General features: G+C 37.3%; 1 protein-coding gene across 41 annotated transcripts in view; it reads right to left on the bottom strand.

Moving 5' to 3' along the window:
- The window catches only part of ptprd (protein tyrosine phosphatase, receptor type D), a 420,350-nt gene that overhangs the window by 176,314 nt on the left and 224,559 nt on the right, over positions 1 to 19,477 (bottom strand). For 16 of the 41 annotated variants that reach the window (XM_015393639.1, XM_015393651.1, XM_015393647.1 and 13 more), the window contains exon 1: positions 5,730 to 5,750. The exons of 2 other annotated variants lie outside the window; for them this stretch is intronic. In XM_015393639.1, the coding sequence (XP_015249125.1) occupies positions 5,730 to 5,733 (4 nt within the window). In that variant the 5' untranslated portion in view covers positions 5,734 to 5,750. Of the gene's footprint in view, positions 1 to 5,729; positions 5,751 to 19,047; positions 19,399 to 19,477 lie in introns of those variants that run through there. 23 more of the 41 variants (XM_015393664.1, XM_015393669.1, XM_015393665.1 and 20 more) reach the window with 3 other exon arrangements.

Raw genomic sequence — 19,477 nt, 5'->3', positions numbered from 1 at the left:
AAAAGACTAATATTATAGAATAAAATAAGAAAATGACAAAATACTATAAAGTACGTCAACGTCCTGTACAGAATATGCTTTTGATACTCAGTCAGCACTCCCTTTGCAATAACCTCAGGTAGGGGTGGGCGATATATCGAATATACTCAGTGTATCTCGTGTTTTCCTCCGTGTGATGGTTAAAATGACTTTTCCACAACGATCAAGTGTAAATTCTCAAGGCAAGTTTGAGCCACTGAATTTAATTTACTGTGAATTTAGTTTCTCCCACAATCTATGAATACATCACTCGCTCCTCCTCCAAATTAGAAAGCATTCTGGCACACACAACAATAAGCACATGCGTTTAATTACGTCGACGAGGCAGCGAGAACTACTGTATGGCAACAGCTTTTCAGCTAAAAAACAAAATGAGTACCACACGAGCTGGTTCCAAAGATAAAACAGCACTTGACCAATAATATGGCAGTGGTGCAGTCAATGCAGTCATTTGCAAAACATGCTGAAATACCATTGCCACAAAAGGTAGCAGTGCCACAAATTGATTCCACCACCTAAAAAGTGCTGTGCAGTGCACTGCAGTGCAAAATGTTGTAAAAGAGTACAAAAGAGCTGCTTTTTATTTCAGGTTTATTTTGTGCCAGAATTTTCCTTGGTGTTCCTTTCGGACGCTGAGATGTTCTGTTTTTAAGGTCCAGTGTTAAGCTAGAAAGAGATCCAATGTTGCAATATTGTAATTTGTGAAAAACTTGTATGAGCAGATGATGGTTAAAAAATGGTTAAAGTAAAACTTTTGAAATTAATTTGCAGTAAATTTTTCAAACAAAATAAATGACATGTTAATTTAACTTAAACCAATGCAACTTTAGGCACTATGTGTCAAAAAACATTTATTTTTCAAGGTTATCATATCATGCTATATATTGTGTATCGTGATATAGCCAAAAGATATCGGGATATTACTTTTTCTTCATATTACCCAGACCTAATTTCAGGGAGGTTTAGTTCAGGTGGAATTGCTGGTTAATCTAGTGCTATGATAACATGATTAATAAACCAGGTATTTGTACATCAGTTTCGGGGAATTAAGTCCAGCTGGAAAATGAAATTTGGCATTCAAAAATGCTTGGCTGCCGGGGAAAGGATAAAGTGCTGTAAAACTTCGTGGTTGAAACAAGCCATAACTGTGGACTTGTTAAAAAACATAGGGGTTGAAAAAAATCAGAGGAAATGTCTCTCCAAATGATGACTGGGGGACCTTCATTTCTGAATGAAATACAAAATGAACTTTCAAACTAAACAGTATCATGCAAACATCCAAATACTTCTCTTTCCCCCAGGTTAGAAATTTCTGATGCTTCCCTGACTTCGGATTGGCTTAATACAACGAATCCAACTGTTGAAATTTTTCCGGTGCTGCATGTGTGTTAGGTTTTAAAGCTCCAACTTCATACTCTTCTCCAAACTCTTTAATGAATTTCAAGTCTGTGTTGCTTCCTATTGCCTGTGATGCTTTTTCATATGCAGTTTCTTTTTCCTTTCAACTTTTGGTTAATATTCTTGAACAGCAGGCTTCTCCAGTAATGCCATTTTATCAATTACCTTTTGTTGCAGATGGTAATAGTCATAACATAAAGATTCAACTTTTAAAAGCTGTTTGTATTAATCTTGTGCAATACAAAACTAATTTAGCAAGTGGAAAGTATGGAGTATTTGAATAAATTGAGCAGATTAAATTCATGCTTTTTTCAATATTATTCTTTATAGTTGCTCTAATCACAAAAATGATAAAAATACCGATGCCTAGAACTGTCTAATGTACTGCCTTTGCTCTATCCTGGTTAAAGAAGGAACCTAACTGCCTCAGCATGAACAAACATCTAGCAATCCTCACTGACCGAGCTGATGATACCATCAACTGCACCCCTTCTAGGGTCACAGGCCCAGTGTCACAAGTCAGCAAACAAGAAAGGCATATTGATTACCCATAAACTCATTACAAACTAAGAGAAGTTTCTGTGGTGAGAAAGCAATTTATTTCTGTCAAAACAAGAGCTCAGCAGTGAGATTGCTTTCACCGATTTAGTTCACTCTTCCGCCCTTTTGAACTTGTGTTTGGCAAAAGAGATACCTTCATTCTCTGAGAACAGAGTTCATAAACCAGCCAAGCCCGCTCATGTTTAAACCCGTCAGGTGGATGTACTATTAGGTTGTCGACTGAATTTCTGCCAGCAGTTTTCTGCTTTGGGACAGCAGCCATTATTTTGCAAAATGAGGAAATGATAACAGAGTCATATCTGTCTCTCTTGTGTTGTGCATCTGTTATCCCTGATGTTGGCTGGCAACTGACCAGCACATCGCTTTGTATTCTCCCCACATTTTCAGCTTTATCTGCAGTCTGCGGTTGTAAACCCCAGCACTAGACAATTAACTCTAACTCATTTTTTTCTAATTGCGTTTTTTTTTTCTTATTTCATTTTATTAAAGCTTGCATAAACAACATTCCTTTCTGCCAACATACTAAGCTATTTCACATGAAATCCCAGTTTGTTTTTTTGCAGTCACAAATATGCTTATAATATTGGCATGGACATTACATTAACTTATGTCTTATAATGACATGTGAAATTTCAAAGGAACTCTGAATATCTGGGAAGGACAAATGTTTGCCTTTTTGGGTCATTATCATGACAAGTTTAAAGGCAAAGATCGGTGGCTTAAAACCACATGCTAGGGCAAGTTCTTTAGATGTTTGCCATGCTGGTCAAGTTCAAAAAGACTGCCATGTGGAAAACCAAGGAAACCTGTTATATTTTCTTTTCAAGAACAAGCCCAGGGATCACAAAGGTTCTAGTTAAATATTTTCTGAAAACTGCTGACACTGCAGTGTTACTTTTCACTGGCCTTGCTTTAAAACAAAGTTGCAGCTACCCATACCAACAACTCAAATATCTTAAGAAGTTATGCACTGTCAGAAAAGTCAAAGATGAAGAGTTCTTAGTCACATCTAACAAGCTTAATGTTTCCATCAGGCATGGTGGTGGTAGGATCATGTTGTGGGATTATTTGGCTTCAAGAGATAGAGGGGATAATGAAGGAAACTTAACAAAGTTTTTTTTTTTTTTTTTTGTACTAGGGACACAATACGCGGATCACATAAATTGGTCATTGATCCTACCTATATATATATATATATATATACAGTATATATATTAAACAGAAGTCTGTTCCAAAAAAAAAAAGTCAATTAACATGAAACCTGCCAATTCAGAGAAAAAAACTGGTTAAATATCAACTCTGAATTGGTATCATCTAAACCAATAAAACCAACATAGTAGAGGGAAAATCTCACAGCAAATTGAAGCTAGTTAAATGTCACCCCCAAAAATTTTGTGAAAACATTCCAGTCTTACCCCAACCACCAGAAATAAAAATTGAGACCTCAAAACGCAGATGGAATATCAGCAAACCATAACTGTACAGTGAATAGTTATTTTGTCTAAAACCTATCTGCCGATAGAGGAATATTTGTATCTCTGCCTCAGATTTAAGACCTTACACTTGCTCTGCTGCCAAGTTGTTGCCCCCTTTGCTCTGGCGCGTTTGCCTCTTAATGCGCTGCAAAGGATGTGCCTGAAGATGGAGATAAAAACTGAAGACCTGGACAGTTTCTGTTATCGTGACTTGGCTACTAATAAGATCGACTGTGTCCTGAGATTTGCTGGACTGCGTTGTTTGGGGGGGACAATTTAACAATGAAACTGCTCTGTAAATGCGGTGCAATGGTGATGGGGGGATGGAGGTAGGGGGTGTACAAAAAAATTGAAAGAAATGATGGGGCCATGGGTGTCAGCGTGGGTAATGGAAAATAATGGCCAGCAATTTATAGTCACCATTCTGACCAGCGCTGAATGTACTGATGCAAGAGATCGAATTTTAATGTCTGCGTTCCATCACTTTTCACAAACTACTGCTGTTTAGGGCCTCTGCCAAACGGCACATGGATGTATGGATGGAGGTTATCATAGAGCAGCAATAAACTGGGAAACGCTCTATAAACAGTTCTCTTCTTACTGTGTTTTTGTGATTCATTCTCATACCGGAGAATGCTAAAGAAATGCTGTACAACATTAGGTAGATTTGACAGGCATCCCATCTTCACCTGCAGGTACTGTGATAGATAAACAGACAGGGGAGAGGGATGTAGATGAAGGACACCTGCTCTGTGAGGCCGATGGGGAATATGGAGGCCCATCAGTATTTACCCTCATCCGACAGGAGTTCATCTAATCTCCCTTCTCCGCTCCCTCCTCTGGCTGCGCTCCCCCAGTGTGAAACACCTCAAAAAGACTCTCCGGGGACCAAACAACACATCTAGATGTAGTAGAGTGTCACACTTTGCTGGGTTTGCACTTTTTGTTCCAGAATAATAGAATAAACAAAGCATTTAAATATTTATTTTTACAGCTAATTTCAGGCTGAACTAATCCAAAGGTAAAAAATTTTTTCAGCAATATTGAATAATAAACACATTTATGGCAGCCGTGGTTAATTAGATCAAATTTAAAGTGTTCTCATTGATACTAAATCAAAATATACTTCAAAAAATATTTTTGCCATATCGCACCCAAAGGCTCTATTTTAACCTGCAGCTGGCATATATTCATTGGAGTTATTTAGTGAATTTATTCTTTGTAGTACTGAAGGAGTGTTATCAACAGTCGGTTTGCAGGGCTGGTGTGAACTGGCTCATGCTCAGGACGAAACTTATTTTGGCAGATGGCTCCACATTTTTTCTTTTAGTACAAAACTGTTCTCTAGTCTTTTGAATTGGTCTTAATCATTACCTCTCCAGGCTTATTTCAACATCCTGTTTTTCTTTGAATGCTTTTTAAAAACTCCTTTCTACAGTCTTTGATATTGAAAGAACATGCAGCCTGTGCTTAGAAAATTATAGGAGAGATGAAGGAAAAAGAAAGCAATTTCAGTAATAAAAAGTTTGTACAACTGTTAAAGGGGCATTTCTGCAAGATATAAAGATTTTAGGGATGCATCATTGTTCAGTTTTCCAGGTTTTTCCAGGAAATGTATATATATTTTGAGTAATTAATTGATAATCTGGTAGCAAAAGGTGCTTTATAGGGAGATCTTTTTACAGAATTTAAAGCAGTTTAAACTAATATGTCACTTGAAGACATCTGGATAGAGCATATTTGCTTAAAAATAATAATTTTCATGTAAAATTAATACATTTTTAAAAATAATTTCTGAGTTGAGTTGACTGCATGGACAAAGTCAGGTATAAGATAACATGAAAAGAGCTCCTAACAATACCAGGAGGTGACTCGGCCTAATCTTCAACAGCCACAAGAAAAAAGGGAAGGCAAGAAAAACTCAAGAGTTATCAGGAAGTGGAGATGTTAGAAGATGACATTCTTCAAATTACCTCCATACAGACTGCAAATAGCAGCAACAGATGATGGATGAGGAGCTTCATGACTAACTGTGGGAACCGCTGTCATAAGGAACTGGGATCTGGCTCTATCTCTGCCGTGTAAATGTGAGTGCTGCACAGCTTGACTGAACAGGAAAGTGGCTTGTGATGAATGCCATTCAAACAAAAACAGAAAGAAAAAGAGCGTCTGAACAGCAGGTCTGCAATGAAATACAGAAATTACAGATCAGCTGTGACTCATGCTCCTCGGTGTTGGGTTTTTTATTAAACTCACTCATTAAGATCAGACTTCATTGTTAGTTTCCTCGTCTCCGAACACAAACAGCAAATAACCACCTATAGGGCACAGGAGGCAGAAATCAGCTGCATACAATTTTCCCCTTTACACCAAGTCATTTTCAGCGTTTCACTCCTGACGTAAGGCCTCTTAATGAAGACGGTGGAGCCTTTTTCTCTGCGCAGCCAGTCTAAAGATTTTATTTCACTGCTTCCACAGCTTGCCTTATTTCACTGCGGCTTAATGAGAGTCGTTTGGAATAATAGGCTCCCATTGAACGGAAGGCATCTGCATCCACACAACCCTAAATGAGTGAGCTAATTTACAAAGATAATCACCTCTCCTGCTGCGTTTTTATGCAGTGATGCTGTAGATTTTTACCCTTGGATTTAATTAAGTCAGAAATTAAATCCAGTCCTCCGGTAAAACGCCAAATGTGTCAGTAAAAATCTGTCTATAGGTCATAAAACTAAGTGTTATCTGTGCAAACATGGCACCTAAGTCAGGGATTTGGGGCATTCTCAGGAAAAAGTAAAGACATTCTTAAAAAGATTAGGGTCTTTAAATACAATTTTATAATACAACCACAGATACAGGAGTTTAAAAACATTAAAATAAACATTTGCTTTTTTTTTCTTTTTTTTTTTTAAACCCTGCAGCATAATTCACACTAAAAATAAAATAAGTTGCCTACATTTAGTGAGAGTGGGGAAACAATTTGACTAACTAAATTACTAATGCCAAAATTATTAGAACCCATGAAAAATGTTTCAAAATAAAATTTGAAGCATATGTGTAATTTGATCTAGACAGAGTCAGAGTTATATAGTTAATTTTAGTATAAAAAAAGAAAAAACTTTTCTACTGTCCATTTATGTACCTTTTAGATGGTTTCTCACATATAATTTAAAATTCTTTTAAATTCTTATACCACCATCCCTTCATGACTGACACAGTTTAAAACAAAGGTTTTTATGGTTTGCCAAATTAACTTTAAGGACACATATGTTACTTAATATGTTAAAGGTTAAAGTTATATTGAAAAAAAAAGGATTTTGGGGGCGACAACAATTAACAGTCACAACAAATCCTGGTAACCTGTTCTTCCGTTTTTCAACACCTGCCCGTTTGGATAAAGATGAGACTTTTAGAGTTTACAAAGGGTCACTCATTGGTCTGGTCCAATCACAATAAAAATTGACATTTTACACTCACTAGCAGATTTCTAAACTTCTTTCTAATAAAAAAAAAAAAAAGGCCAGGAAGCTATATCAGTGATTAATTATTAATTCTTGTTTTCCTAAACAAAAATTTTTAATGATAAAGCAGTCAATTTTTCAGAGCTTGGTCACATTGAAAATCGGCCAAATAAAAATAAAATGCAACTCAACAAGTTTCAAGGTATGCACAGCTTATTATCACCATGAATAAGCATATAATACCAACTTATTTAAGTTAGCTCAAATGTAAAGTAAGAACTATAATTAAAAACTTGATTACAGGAGCTATGTCATCCCAACCTACTGTATATGAGGACCTAGATACATTACTTTGATCAAATTGGTCATGAAAGAGGTATAACTTTAAATAAGGTAGGATATTGCTTTAGACCCAACTTGAAATGTTATTTAATTGTACTGATGTATGCAAATATATTATCTCATAATTGAACCTGTTAAAATCCAAAGTAACACTTAAAATAGTTCTGCCCTGGGCTAGAAAGCACACCTGAACAGCAAACCAACCTAAGAACAAATAAGTGAGATTTCTTTGGATTCTGCGTTGATGTCATTTGAGGAAAATTGAAGTATGGAGATAAACTCTTTTAGGTCATCTTTTTTTCCTGCTTCCTACTTCTCTATCTTTCTCCGTTTCTTGTTCTTTCCAAGCCAATGTGCGCGTGAGCGTCACAACGGATGACACAAAAGCTGCGGCGTCATGCAGTCACTGCAGATGGCAGATATGAGAATGAAGAGAGAGAGAAGGAAAGCGGACACAAAGGGAGGGAGAATCTCTTCCAAAATGACATGGACCATTTTGACAGAGTGAAGCCCTGTCCTGTCAGAACAAATGAGAAAGGTCACACTCTGACAGTGTGGTAATGTTCCGTTCAATGAACTACACTCTCGGTTATTTAACTTCCCACTTTGGAGTCAGCTAACTTGTCTTTAAAAAAAAAAAATGCCATGCCCTTTTATTTCTGTAAAGGTTGCTATAAAGGCAGCTAGCAGCAAAAGGGGAGGCCAGGCTGTTTATTCCCCCCCGTTTTCTTTTTGAAGCCCTTAGACTTGGACAGAAGCAGTCAATAATTTGGCAACATTTACAGCACCGGTTCACCTCCCAGCTCTGTCAGAGCGGCTGCTGCAAAAGCGAAGAATTTATACAATTTGAAACAAGGAGCAGCAGAGGTTAATTCCCCAGTGCAGTGTTATGCTTGCTGGCAATCCAAGCGGAGGAGCTGGACGACAACGTGGCTAGCCGCTAGCTTTGTCTGTAGCTTATCACAATGGACGTCCGGGACAGTGTCCAAATAAATGACTGAGGGTGGGAAGACGGGGAAGAAGGGATTACACGGCAACGTTTTTTTTTTTTTATGGCTACCAAACGAATCCTCGTATCGCCTGCCACACAGCACCACAAGACACTCACATCTATGCTTCCAGGACTGACGCAAGATTAAAAAAGGAGCCATGAGAAAAAATAAACATTTTTTAATTATTCAAGCTCAAGGGCTACACCCAGCATCAGCAGCTAAAATATCATCTAGTTGAATGTCTTTTGTTGTTTTAAAAAGTGCATCAAATGTCTCATTGGCTAAATAATTCTAGAAATAGATGTGTTGCATATGAGGATTTTTTTCCCTCCCTCACAGACCTGAGGCAAGTCATCAAAATACGAACATTCACAATTTTTGTAATTTTATCATCTGCATAAGTCTCAGTTTCAGTTGAAAAACAAGCAAAACGTTCTATTTTATTACTTCTATATTTCTCTATTGATTCTTTAACTTAGTTTAAATAACAAGTAGTTATGAGTGTTTAAGTTAAACAGTTGTTTCTGTTGCATGTAAGTCATCTCTTGACCAAGGAAACTTTTTTTTTATAGCATGAATAAATGATGTAACTGAATAAGGATGTATTATATCAGTGAGATGAGCGTAAAACATCTAAGGGGTAAAACAAAAAAATTCCTGTTTCCATACAGATTCTTTTTTTCTCTGCTTAACCAGAGGATACAAAATGATGTGATGGTTTCCAGTTACATGAAGGTCTAAAACTCTCCAGGAATGTTTCTTTAGGACACATTGCCATTAGAAAAAACATGCAGTGACAAGATATGTGGAGGTAGGCTTGGAATCTAGGGTTACAGTAATCCTCACCTGACATGGACCTACCTCTAGGCTATAAGAGGAATTTGGTGAAAATTGTTTTCCCAGGAGATCAATTGGTTTCATATTTAAAATACTCATAACTATGCCTGGAGGTACTCCGAAAAACTATGCTTAGGTTTTCTACAAATTTTTCTTATTTACTTATTTTTCCAAACTAATCAGATTTTAAATCCTTTTTGTGTATCTCCCTCTTTTTTCCTGAACCCGCAGTCGGCCTCAGAAGAAAGCCTAAGCCTGGCTTTAGGTTTCTTTCTTCTGTCGTCTATTGATACATGCTCAACCAGGAGGTGAAAATTTTGCATATATATATCTTTCTAGAGAAAACTACAAATAAATTGGTAGCGTTTTTCCAAAAACTTTAAAGAAGTTAAAAAAACAAACGACTGGACTTTGTTTTTCCAAGTTCGAAGATGTTTCTCTTCCCATCCAGAATGCAATTCTGAATTAGTGTTATGGTGATACGGTGTTTCTAACCTTTTACTTCGTCTGTGTTTTAAATTGTTATGATAAATGCAAATAATTAAAAAGTTATAATAAATGAAATAATCCCTACTGTTCCAGATATAAACACTGTGAGCTTTGCAAAATTATAACCATAAGTAATATGGCTACATAAAAACTCTGCATTTGTCTAAATGGGGTTCAAAAGGGTCAAGACTCTGCAAAAAGTTTCAAACAGAGCTTGAACTTGACCATTTTTTGTTTAGAACAAATTTGGAAAAAAAAAAAAAGCTACCTTACAACCTTCCATTTTAATCATAATTTGTGTTAAGCACTGAATAATCTGAGCTATTCCACAAAAAGAAGATCTACTAGTGGTAGGCAAGTGACTTATTTCATTGTAATTTCGAGCACTAACACTCGACCTTCAAGCGGCTTCAACCTTCTCCATAAATCATTTCAGACCACAGTTAATCTCCACATCAATTCATCATGACATAGGTCCTGGTTATATTTGTATTCATGAATAACTTTGTGACTTCATCCAAAAATACCTGGTATTTAAAGTTTATTTCGGCTCTCCACGGCCTGCTGCTATATCTGGTATGTTCAGCCATTCTACATAAACGTCATATTAGCGTAACTTAAGTCTGCTCAACAACTCTGGCTAAAACAGACACTCTATGTTTAACCGTTGCCATCGTATCTCCTCGCAGATTAAAATCTTCACAGCCAAATATAGTTAATTGCTCCACTGGACTGTACATGTTGCCTGAATACCAACTCTGTTTTTGATGATCAGTATAAGGTATTTTATCCGTGAATACCCATTCTTTAGGAATGTTTTTTTGGTCGACGATATGTTTAAAGAGATTAAATGTACTTCATATACTACTACTTATATTGCAGAGGTCTAACGGGGTCATGCATACCATATTTTTTTTGGCCAGCCTAAATATAAACAAGTCCCATCTGCATAGTGTTAACTGTAACATAGTGATGCAACCCTGAGAAACCCCTCTGAAATAGCTCCTTAAATATACATGAAAAGGGATGCCAGATGTATCAGTCCTTCTTTGACTGTTTGAAGACCCAAGTACAATCTTTAACCATCACCCATGAAGTATCTCAACAAGGAAATTTAGGAAAAAGGTATAAAAAGCACTAGGGTTTTCAGCATTGCTAGTGCATTCAGCTATGCTTTTCTCTTTGTGCACAAAAAAGACATTACATTTTTTTTTTTTTGCAGGTTCTGGCAGGTTGGAGAAAAGGACAAAACAAGAAAAGCTGCGGTTTGTATTAATGTCTAATGCTCATTATTTCCCCACACGGAGCTCTGTGTTCCCCCGGGGCAAACATTTGCTTTGCAAAACGCATGCATGAAATTCTTGAGACCAGCTCCCCCAAGAGACTCTAAATAATAGATTACCCGCACAACATCCAGTTGGCACTATAACTTCAGCCCTACTGTCTGGCCTCATTAGCGTGGGAAGTGTAAAAGATAGGCCGATACCAGTCCAGGTGAAGGCACTCATCTGTGGCCTTTGGCTCCCAAAAAGAGAATATACGGTGTCTCTCTTGGTGCTGTTCATCCTGTAATCCGCATTGCACAGCTGAACTTCAGTTGGAAGCAAATGATTTGTAGCAAATGATGAAAAAGAGATTGGGACTGAGTGAAAGGAGGAGAAACTAGCACTAAGAAGCACCAAGCCCCAAAAAAAAGGAGTTCAAACGTGGCAAATTCATGTGAAAAATGAAAGATGGTTTGGTTTGGGCTGCGTGGGCGCAACCAAAAGGTGACCTAAGTCATTTTCATCTCCAATTGTCCCCACTTCTCCCCTTTCTAAATGCTCCCTCCCTTCCCTTTTTTCCCTCCTACTGAAGCGCGGTCTTTCTCGCCCTCTCTCCACATGTCTTCTTCCAAATGGCAGTCATTATACCGGACATGAAAAGTCATTTTAGTTCCGCCTGGCTTCTTCAAAGTGGCTCGCTATAATTGCAGATTGAGTGGAGAGAGAATGCTGGGGTTAGGCAGAATTTAAACATTGACTCCTAACCTTGTAGCAATGTGGGAATTTAATTTTGATTTATACAAAAGGGGAAGAACATGGAGAGAATAAAGAAGAGAATATATTTACAGAAGATTGATGCTAATCGGTTCATACAATGTAGCATATACTTCGAATCTAAATTCAAAGGTCTCCCTTTGTACATATAAGGGGACAGGATGTGTCCCTTCAACTTTGGCACTACTTCAGGAAAACACTTCCAAATTATGAGAAATCCGCTCCCTATTAAATGCATTCCTCATTCGTGAAATTGCTGCAAGGCAATGTCACTGCACTTTGTAATGGAATTCCTTCTCCTTTGTCAATCCTGGCGATAAAAAAAATGGACATCAAGTGAAAAACTTAAGCTCTGCTTAATACAAATCTAATTCTATTCTAGGTTCTGTGTTTTGAGTTTAATTTAAAGAAAGACAGTATACAACTTTTCACAAGAAAAATTCACACTATTGAGCTATGGGTATTTGGTGTGTTGGTCAACCAGCTTAATGTTGCAGCTTCTTCTTTGAGAAATAGCTCTATATGACAAAGTGGGCATGGAGTGTACGAAAATAAACCACTCACTGTAGCTCTGGCTGTTATCTTACTTTTTGTCATACTGGACGGTTAACCTCAACATCTTGTTCTATAGTCTTTTGTAAATTCAAAATTGTTCTTTTATACCTTCTTGTACTTAGTTCCATACATCTCCCCATCAACTCTGAAATTCTACCCTAAAGCTGTTGAAGAAAATAATTCCTGCAGCTTGATGCTGCCATTAGAACCAGTGTTTTACATAAAGGAAAAAGTTCATATACACCACCTATACATAGAACACATATATGCATTTAAATACACAAACAAACATACATCTATCCAAATGCAAGCCCCAGACCATACATGAAAATGTTCAACAACAAAAAACAGGGCAGTCAAATTCTGCCATGTATGGATATGTTTTTTGTAAGAAGCTTTTTCACAGTTTACAAGGTAGACCCAGTCTGGCCAGGCCTCACTTCTTTGCACTTATCTCTTGCAGACCTGTGTTTTCCACAGCAGGTAGCGTAATTGTTCTTGGAACAGGGCTATCTACCAAAGCCTCTGTTTTTGACTTCTTTCTTTAAAGGCCTTCATCGTAGCACCCGTTTTCTTTCCTGTTTTTTTTTCTCCTTTTTTTTCATAGCACTTAGGCTCTAACTGCAAAGTGCTTCTGAACAAAAGTCTTTTAGTAAGTCATTCTCCGTCAATGGAGAATGGGGTCAGTGGATTGAAAATACAAACTATAGAAGACTCTCCATACTGTCCATTTTAGCTAGAAACCCAGCCCCCCTTCACTGGTCAATGAAACATAACTCCCACATACTCTCTGGCGAGCAGAAACAAATTTTGAAAAATGCTCATACTTTAATTAAAATTCCATCATTTGTATGATTGCCATTGTCGAATAAGTTGATAAAGCTTTGCGGCATAAAGGCACAGAGCCGCCCGCCACCTTCATTTCTTCTCTCAGCTTTTAATTCCCCATTCTGTGGGTAATTCAAACGAATCTCCCCTGATTTGACTCTCGGCCTCTCTAAAACATTAAGATCAGGGAAAAATTAGATAATGACGAGGACATAAGAGGAAATAACATTTTGGGATTTGATCACCCTCTCACCTTTATCTTTTTAATAGTTTCCTAACTACAAATACTGTCATTTCAATACAACTTTAACTTTTCTGAATAAGCCAAAACTCTGGCAGTAGCTACTGTCAAAGTTGTTATTGTGGGAAGATCAAAAAGATGGGGGGAATCAAAGAGGAATTAGAACTCACTGCCAGTGCGGATGACCCCGATCCAAATCCATACCAACATACTTGCTCCCCCTCTTATGTCTTCACAAATGGCTGCAGGAATTTGGCCCCCATCATATGGTCTGAAACTCAATCTATGGCCAAAGGGACAGCTGGGACAAAAAAGGTAGTCCTCTCTGTTTTTATCACACCCACACTCCCTCCACATTATCCCCTCCTAGGCTAGACGAGACCTGGAGGCAGACCCTTAACTGACACTTAAACTTTACTATTTAACGTGTTTAATTTTAAAAGTTAACAGGAGGTGCGTGGTGGAGATTTACAACATTTCTACACAGGAGGCTAAATCGTGTCTTGTCAGAGTCCATTTTTTAACCAATACCAAAGCTTAGTATAGATTTATAACAATTGTAGGGTTTCAAAAGTTAAACCTAAAAAAAATTAAGGATGGATGGATGGATGGATGGATGGATGGATGGATGGATGGATGGATGGATGGATGGATGGATGGATGGATGGATGGATGGATGGACATTCACATTTTTTACATAGGGATCTTGGGTAGAAGGTGGAGCTTAAAATGTACTTTTTTAATATGACTAAAACATTAAAATCGTGAAGACAAAAGTTCCATGAGAATAAAAGCAGAGTTCAGCCATAACCTTCTGTTCTCTCCACTGCTCATAATATTTACGCCTCAGCTTTTTTTTTTTTTTTTTTTGCCCCGACAGGGAGATGGACAGTAGAGGTTATTTTTTGCCTGGGCATGAATATAAGCTTTTTATTATTCCAACCCAGTGGCAACTGGAATATCAATAATAAAATAGAGCTGCTCACTGTTCCCTCCATGTGTAAAACCAATGCCCCATAGCGGTGGTTTTTATCAAGCAACCCACCCCTGAAGCTAGTTATGCAGTACAGAGGTTACGAGAGGAAATCCTTGCCAAGTAAATAAATGAGTGAAACGATTGAACAGGGGATGGGGAAAACACAGCGGGACCTGGTGCCAAAGTGAACCAAGGGTAAAGTCATGATCACTTCATTATGCTGCAGCACGGCTCGGTGTTGTGCGAAATCAAACTGCTTTTTCATTTGTCACATTGCATCAGTTTTGGTCCCGGTGAGGTGGGTTTTGTGATTGGCGAGAGACCGCCCCCAGCACAACCTTTGACGTCGAGTCAAAAATGTCAGTTTATCAACTAGAATCAACTAGAGGAAACTTCACTGCATAAGCTCATTCATAAGTACATGCACCCTGTCATCCGCCAAATACGGCATCTAGCAATCATATTCCTCTATGTTCCGTCAACCACCCACCCCGCCAAAGAGTGGGTTAGACTGCCATTCAGTGGAAAGCTGTTGAGGGCCATTGCTGTTGCAAAATAAGTCAGAATACGCCCACTGGATTATAGAGGGCAGGCAGTGAAGGGGATGGTGGTGGGTTTGATTGCTAACAGACCTATTGGCACTCCATCTCCTCCACTTGCCATGCCACAGTGCCTAATAATTGTGGCCTTTGTGTTTACGTTTCCCTTTTTGTAATGCAAGTGTTGACGTCTCATTCGAATGCTTGTAATGGGGGAGACCTGGCCATGAAATTTCTAAAGCACTGCTTACAAGCACACTCTAAGGGACAAAAAAGTAATTTCTCTTGCTCCCCTCCCAAGCCCCTTTCATTTGTTTTTCTTCCCTTAACTTTAAAGTAAACCAGTGCGTCAGAGCCACTTGGCTGTGCTGCTGAGACCATGAAACTGTAAGGTGCAGGGGGTTTTTTTTGTTGTAAAGAAGGGTCAGCTTTGCTCCCAAGGGCAAATACTGTAGATACAATACAATAAGAACAAGACAGGCTCACAGAATTTAACTAATAATATTTTCAGACAAGTTACCAACGTTTTATTTGGTAAAATTTAATGATTATTTCTAAAAAATATATATATTTAAGGATAACAGTTGTTGAATAAACTCAAAAACATATCCACCTAAATTAGTTAATTTGATTAATTAGCATTTTGCCTTCAACCATTCCTTGTTTAAAGGAAAATCAGAAACTTATTAGGTTCGTTCTTCAAAGGAGCATAATGACTTTTCCCATTTTTTGTCAATGACATCCTGAGTTAGGCTTGGCTTGCATGCTATTCGTTTTAAGCAACAGCACTACTGGAGTTGAATGCTAACTTTCAAAATTCACTTATTCTGAGTATAATTTAATAATCATATGTGGAACCAAAGCATGGCATGTGACATTTAGAAGCAATAATCAATGCCTTATAGGAATTAGCTACAAGTTCAGTTCTTCCCAGGTCCTCTAATGCTAACCAAACCAAACATTGAATTAAGCGGTTCAGAGGAAAGCAGAAACCTCAGCTCCTTTGCTTTCTTAAGTCGCAACCAACACTCAAAAGTTTGACCAATGCTCATAATTGTTTTGCTTCTTTTTGAAGAAGCCATTTTTCAGAGCTATCACAAAGCTACTGGGGCCTGGCAATACCTAATCTCTGTGTCATGTGATTTCAGCCTAGTATGCCTGTTGGTGCAGAAAGTTTCACGCTGATCTTAGCATCATGCATCTTATATACAGCATTATTTTCAGTAACATGAACAATTTTATTCTGCACAACTCTAGATGTTGCGTGGATGTATTATTTTTGAAAAATGTATCACTTTGATAAAAAAAAAGAAAAATCTATGATCTTTAAGGCTTTAAAGCCAAGTTTGACATTGACTTAAACTTACTGATGTATTGGTACTTAATTAAGATGGGCTAATTAGACACGAAAAAAAAAAAGGTTTTACATTTTTACCAGACTTTGATGCTTTTCCAGTCAACCACTGAAAAATGTGTTGCATATTAGCTCTTTGCAAAATAAGAATTAAGAAGTTTTGATAGTTAGCCACGGTAACTTTAACATGATCATTTTGACTAGCCTAATTAAACTTAGATATTTGATTTTAAAGTCTTTTCAATAAGGCATGTCAACAGCTCCGAAGAAGAACACAGCTAATATATGATATTTATGAGAAACAGGGGCTTCGGAGTAAAGCACTTGGTAGGAAATTTGAATTTAACAACAAGGGGCGGTTCCTGCAAAGCTGTTACATAAAACTATTAAAGACATTCCCTTAAATTCCACTGGAAACGTTACAAAAACACGTTTTTTATATATAGATACAAGCTAATATACTGGATCTGGATCAAAACTTTCAACTTTAAGAATAATGATTTTTTATCATACTAAATTCTGTTTTTACAGTGTGTGTCAGGTCTTGCAACATTACGACATATACAACAGCGATATATAAAACAGAATATTGACTATAGCCATCATCTAATGGCTTTGATGCTTTAACCAGATTCTTCATCAGAAAGTCAAATTTGGGTCAGAAGTGTACATATGCATTTCTTCTCAATACCCCTACTACCTAAATATGCTTAAACTATTACAGATGAGGGTCTATACCTAAGGTTGAGCTATATAGGGGTTAGGAGTAAACCAGACTGAAAAGATGGGTTGACTTGCATGAAGATGTCAGCCCTAGAGCTTCTTTCTAATGACTGAACCTCTTCCTTTTGTCAGCGAGTCAGACTCAGCATGCCTTGGTGCACTCTCCTCCTATCGCAGCAGCAAAATAAGAAATCGAACAGTGTGAAGCAGCGTTAATTTGCCTTGTGTCAAAACTTGGGTAGATGCTGCTAATTGTTTGGGGTCAGGAAAGTGTAAAATGTTTGTTGAATGATGGAGGCTGCTGTAGTGCTTACTGGATTCCAACATGGAAGTGCCTGAGCAAACAAATATGCACCAATTTGCCTGTTTAAAACAAACAAATGCCTTTTCCACGCCCCACCTTTAGATCACTCCATGCGTTTTGCTATACAACAACTTTAGCAGATTTAAATGACAAGACAAATTTTTTTTGACAATTCTAAAATTGAAATATCCTCAACGTCAGTTTTTAAATTCTGTTCAAAATCAAGAGGTCACCGATTTGGTTCTCTACCTGAGAATACATTTAAAGTAAAAAGCTATAAAAAAAAAAATACAAACACAGAACAACTAGTAAAGATGTGGTGTTATTTACTGTGTTTATATTTAAAATAAATAATGAAATAATCTTAAAAAAAAAACTGCAAAGCTCTCCCCGGTGTGTCAAAAATGTCCGTCTACAGTTAAATTTCATTAGCAGACAAATTGCATAAACCTGATTGGGCTGAAATCTGAAATGTCCAAGTACATGAAATCCCCAGTTAAATCTATTTTTTTGCTAAAGGTCTATTAAATACTAAACCTCTTTTTTTTATTACTGCCTCATAATGGAACATGACGGCAGGAAAAATCCGTTCCCTTGAGGATCTAACCAAAACAAGCCACTAAGATGACTTAAACAAATTTTTTAAAGACAACCTCAGGTAGTTTAATAGAATTTTGAAACGTTTAATTTCACACAGTTGTAACGAAATGAGGCCCTTTAGCCTTTCTAATCACTTAGATGTTTGCCATTATTTTGCTCTCAATGGATGGAAAAAACATTGGAATAAATAGTGAGTTGATTATTTTCCCTTCCTTATCTTCTTTTCCCTAATTTAGTTTTAATATTTTGTGCAAAAAGGGCCAATATTTTTTAAATAGTGTTTAATCTAATCCATATCAGACATATTTGATTCCGGACTGATGGTCCAATTAAAGATATAGATGATAAAAATAAAACAAAAGAGGTAGAAAAGTATAACACATGTACAACTAACAATTAGATAGGAAATCAAAATAATAATAACCAAAAAAAAAAAAAAAACTTTAAGTACCACTAAAGTCTTAAACTGGGAGCTTGGATGGTTCAAGAAATGGTTATAGTGAAGAGGTAGAGCATTAAAAAAGCCTGAACTTCCTACAGCACCATTATTTAATTTACTATTTATCTATGTTGAAATAATAATAATAATTAAAAAAATCAATTATTCAGCTTTGATATAAAACTTTACCTTATGATGCTATAACCCAGCCTAAAACACTAGTCTTATATTACTTAGGCTATTACTAAGGCTTGTAATTTCTCCCACTGCATTTTCCTCTCAGTCTGGGAGAAATGAGTCCCCTAGTGGCCAAACAGGCACATTGCGCACAGGTACGCTGCGCATCAGCTTAAAATAAGAGAAAAGAAATGAGTAAAAAAAGAAAAGAAAAAAAGAAAAAAACTTCACTTTCCCTGAGTGACAGGACTTTATCTTCATGACTGACCAACTCTAAACTATCTTTAAACACGCACACCCCTCCCCTCTCTCAGCCAAACAAAAATAAAACACTATTCTATAATAAGCCACCTTTTTTTTCTCCTCTATTTTAGATGCGGGGATCTCTGGAGAGTTGCAGGAATGCGCTTTGAAAAAATTCTTCCCAATCCAGTCGCATGCAGAGAGGAGTCTGGCACAACTTTAAAAGGATGCGCTGTATGAACTGTATGTGCATGACAGCTTTAAAAATAACACGTCCCACTGGTCTATTTTAGAGATTCCTGATGACATTATGTAAAAAATAAATAATTGATTGCCTACTCAAAATTGAATAAGATGTTGGTTATCTAAAGAAAAATAATGCATTTATCAGATCAACACACCTGGAATCACTGCAGCATTCACACACAGCCTGCTTACCTTAGCACCATTATGCGGCCACTTTCAAACTTATTCTCCTTTCTTTTAATTTTGCTTTTTGTCTCTTTTTGTCTCTTTTTTTGAGTTTTTGTTGTAGTTGTACTTGTTTTACATCCAGCAAGGCGAGTGGTGTAAAAGCCAAAAAAAAAAAAAAAAAGAGGTAAAGAACAGGGAAAGGGGAGAAAGAATCCACTCTTGACTTCTTCTAGTTGATTTTTCTTTTTTTTCGTTCCTCCTGGAGTTGTCCGCGATCAAAGCGCTGGGAAGCTCGTCTGGTTTATTCCCTCTGCTGAGGGAGTCGCTCGTCGGGTTTCTCTGTGTTGGACGTGGCGAGACTGTGGTTGTGTTAGGAGAGCCGCGGTGTGACTGCCTGCCTGCCTCTCTCAGCCTCTCAAGCTCTCTCCCACTTTCTCTCTCTCTCTCTCTCTCT

This window comes from Cyprinodon variegatus, unplaced genomic scaffold (assembly GCF_000732505.1).
Source record: "Cyprinodon variegatus isolate N-32 unplaced genomic scaffold, C_variegatus-1.0 Scaffold652, whole genome shotgun sequence".
NCBI lineage: Eukaryota > Metazoa > Chordata > Actinopteri > Cyprinodontiformes > Cyprinodontidae > Cyprinodon > Cyprinodon variegatus.
This window is presented reverse-complemented; position numbering and strand designations above follow the sequence as displayed.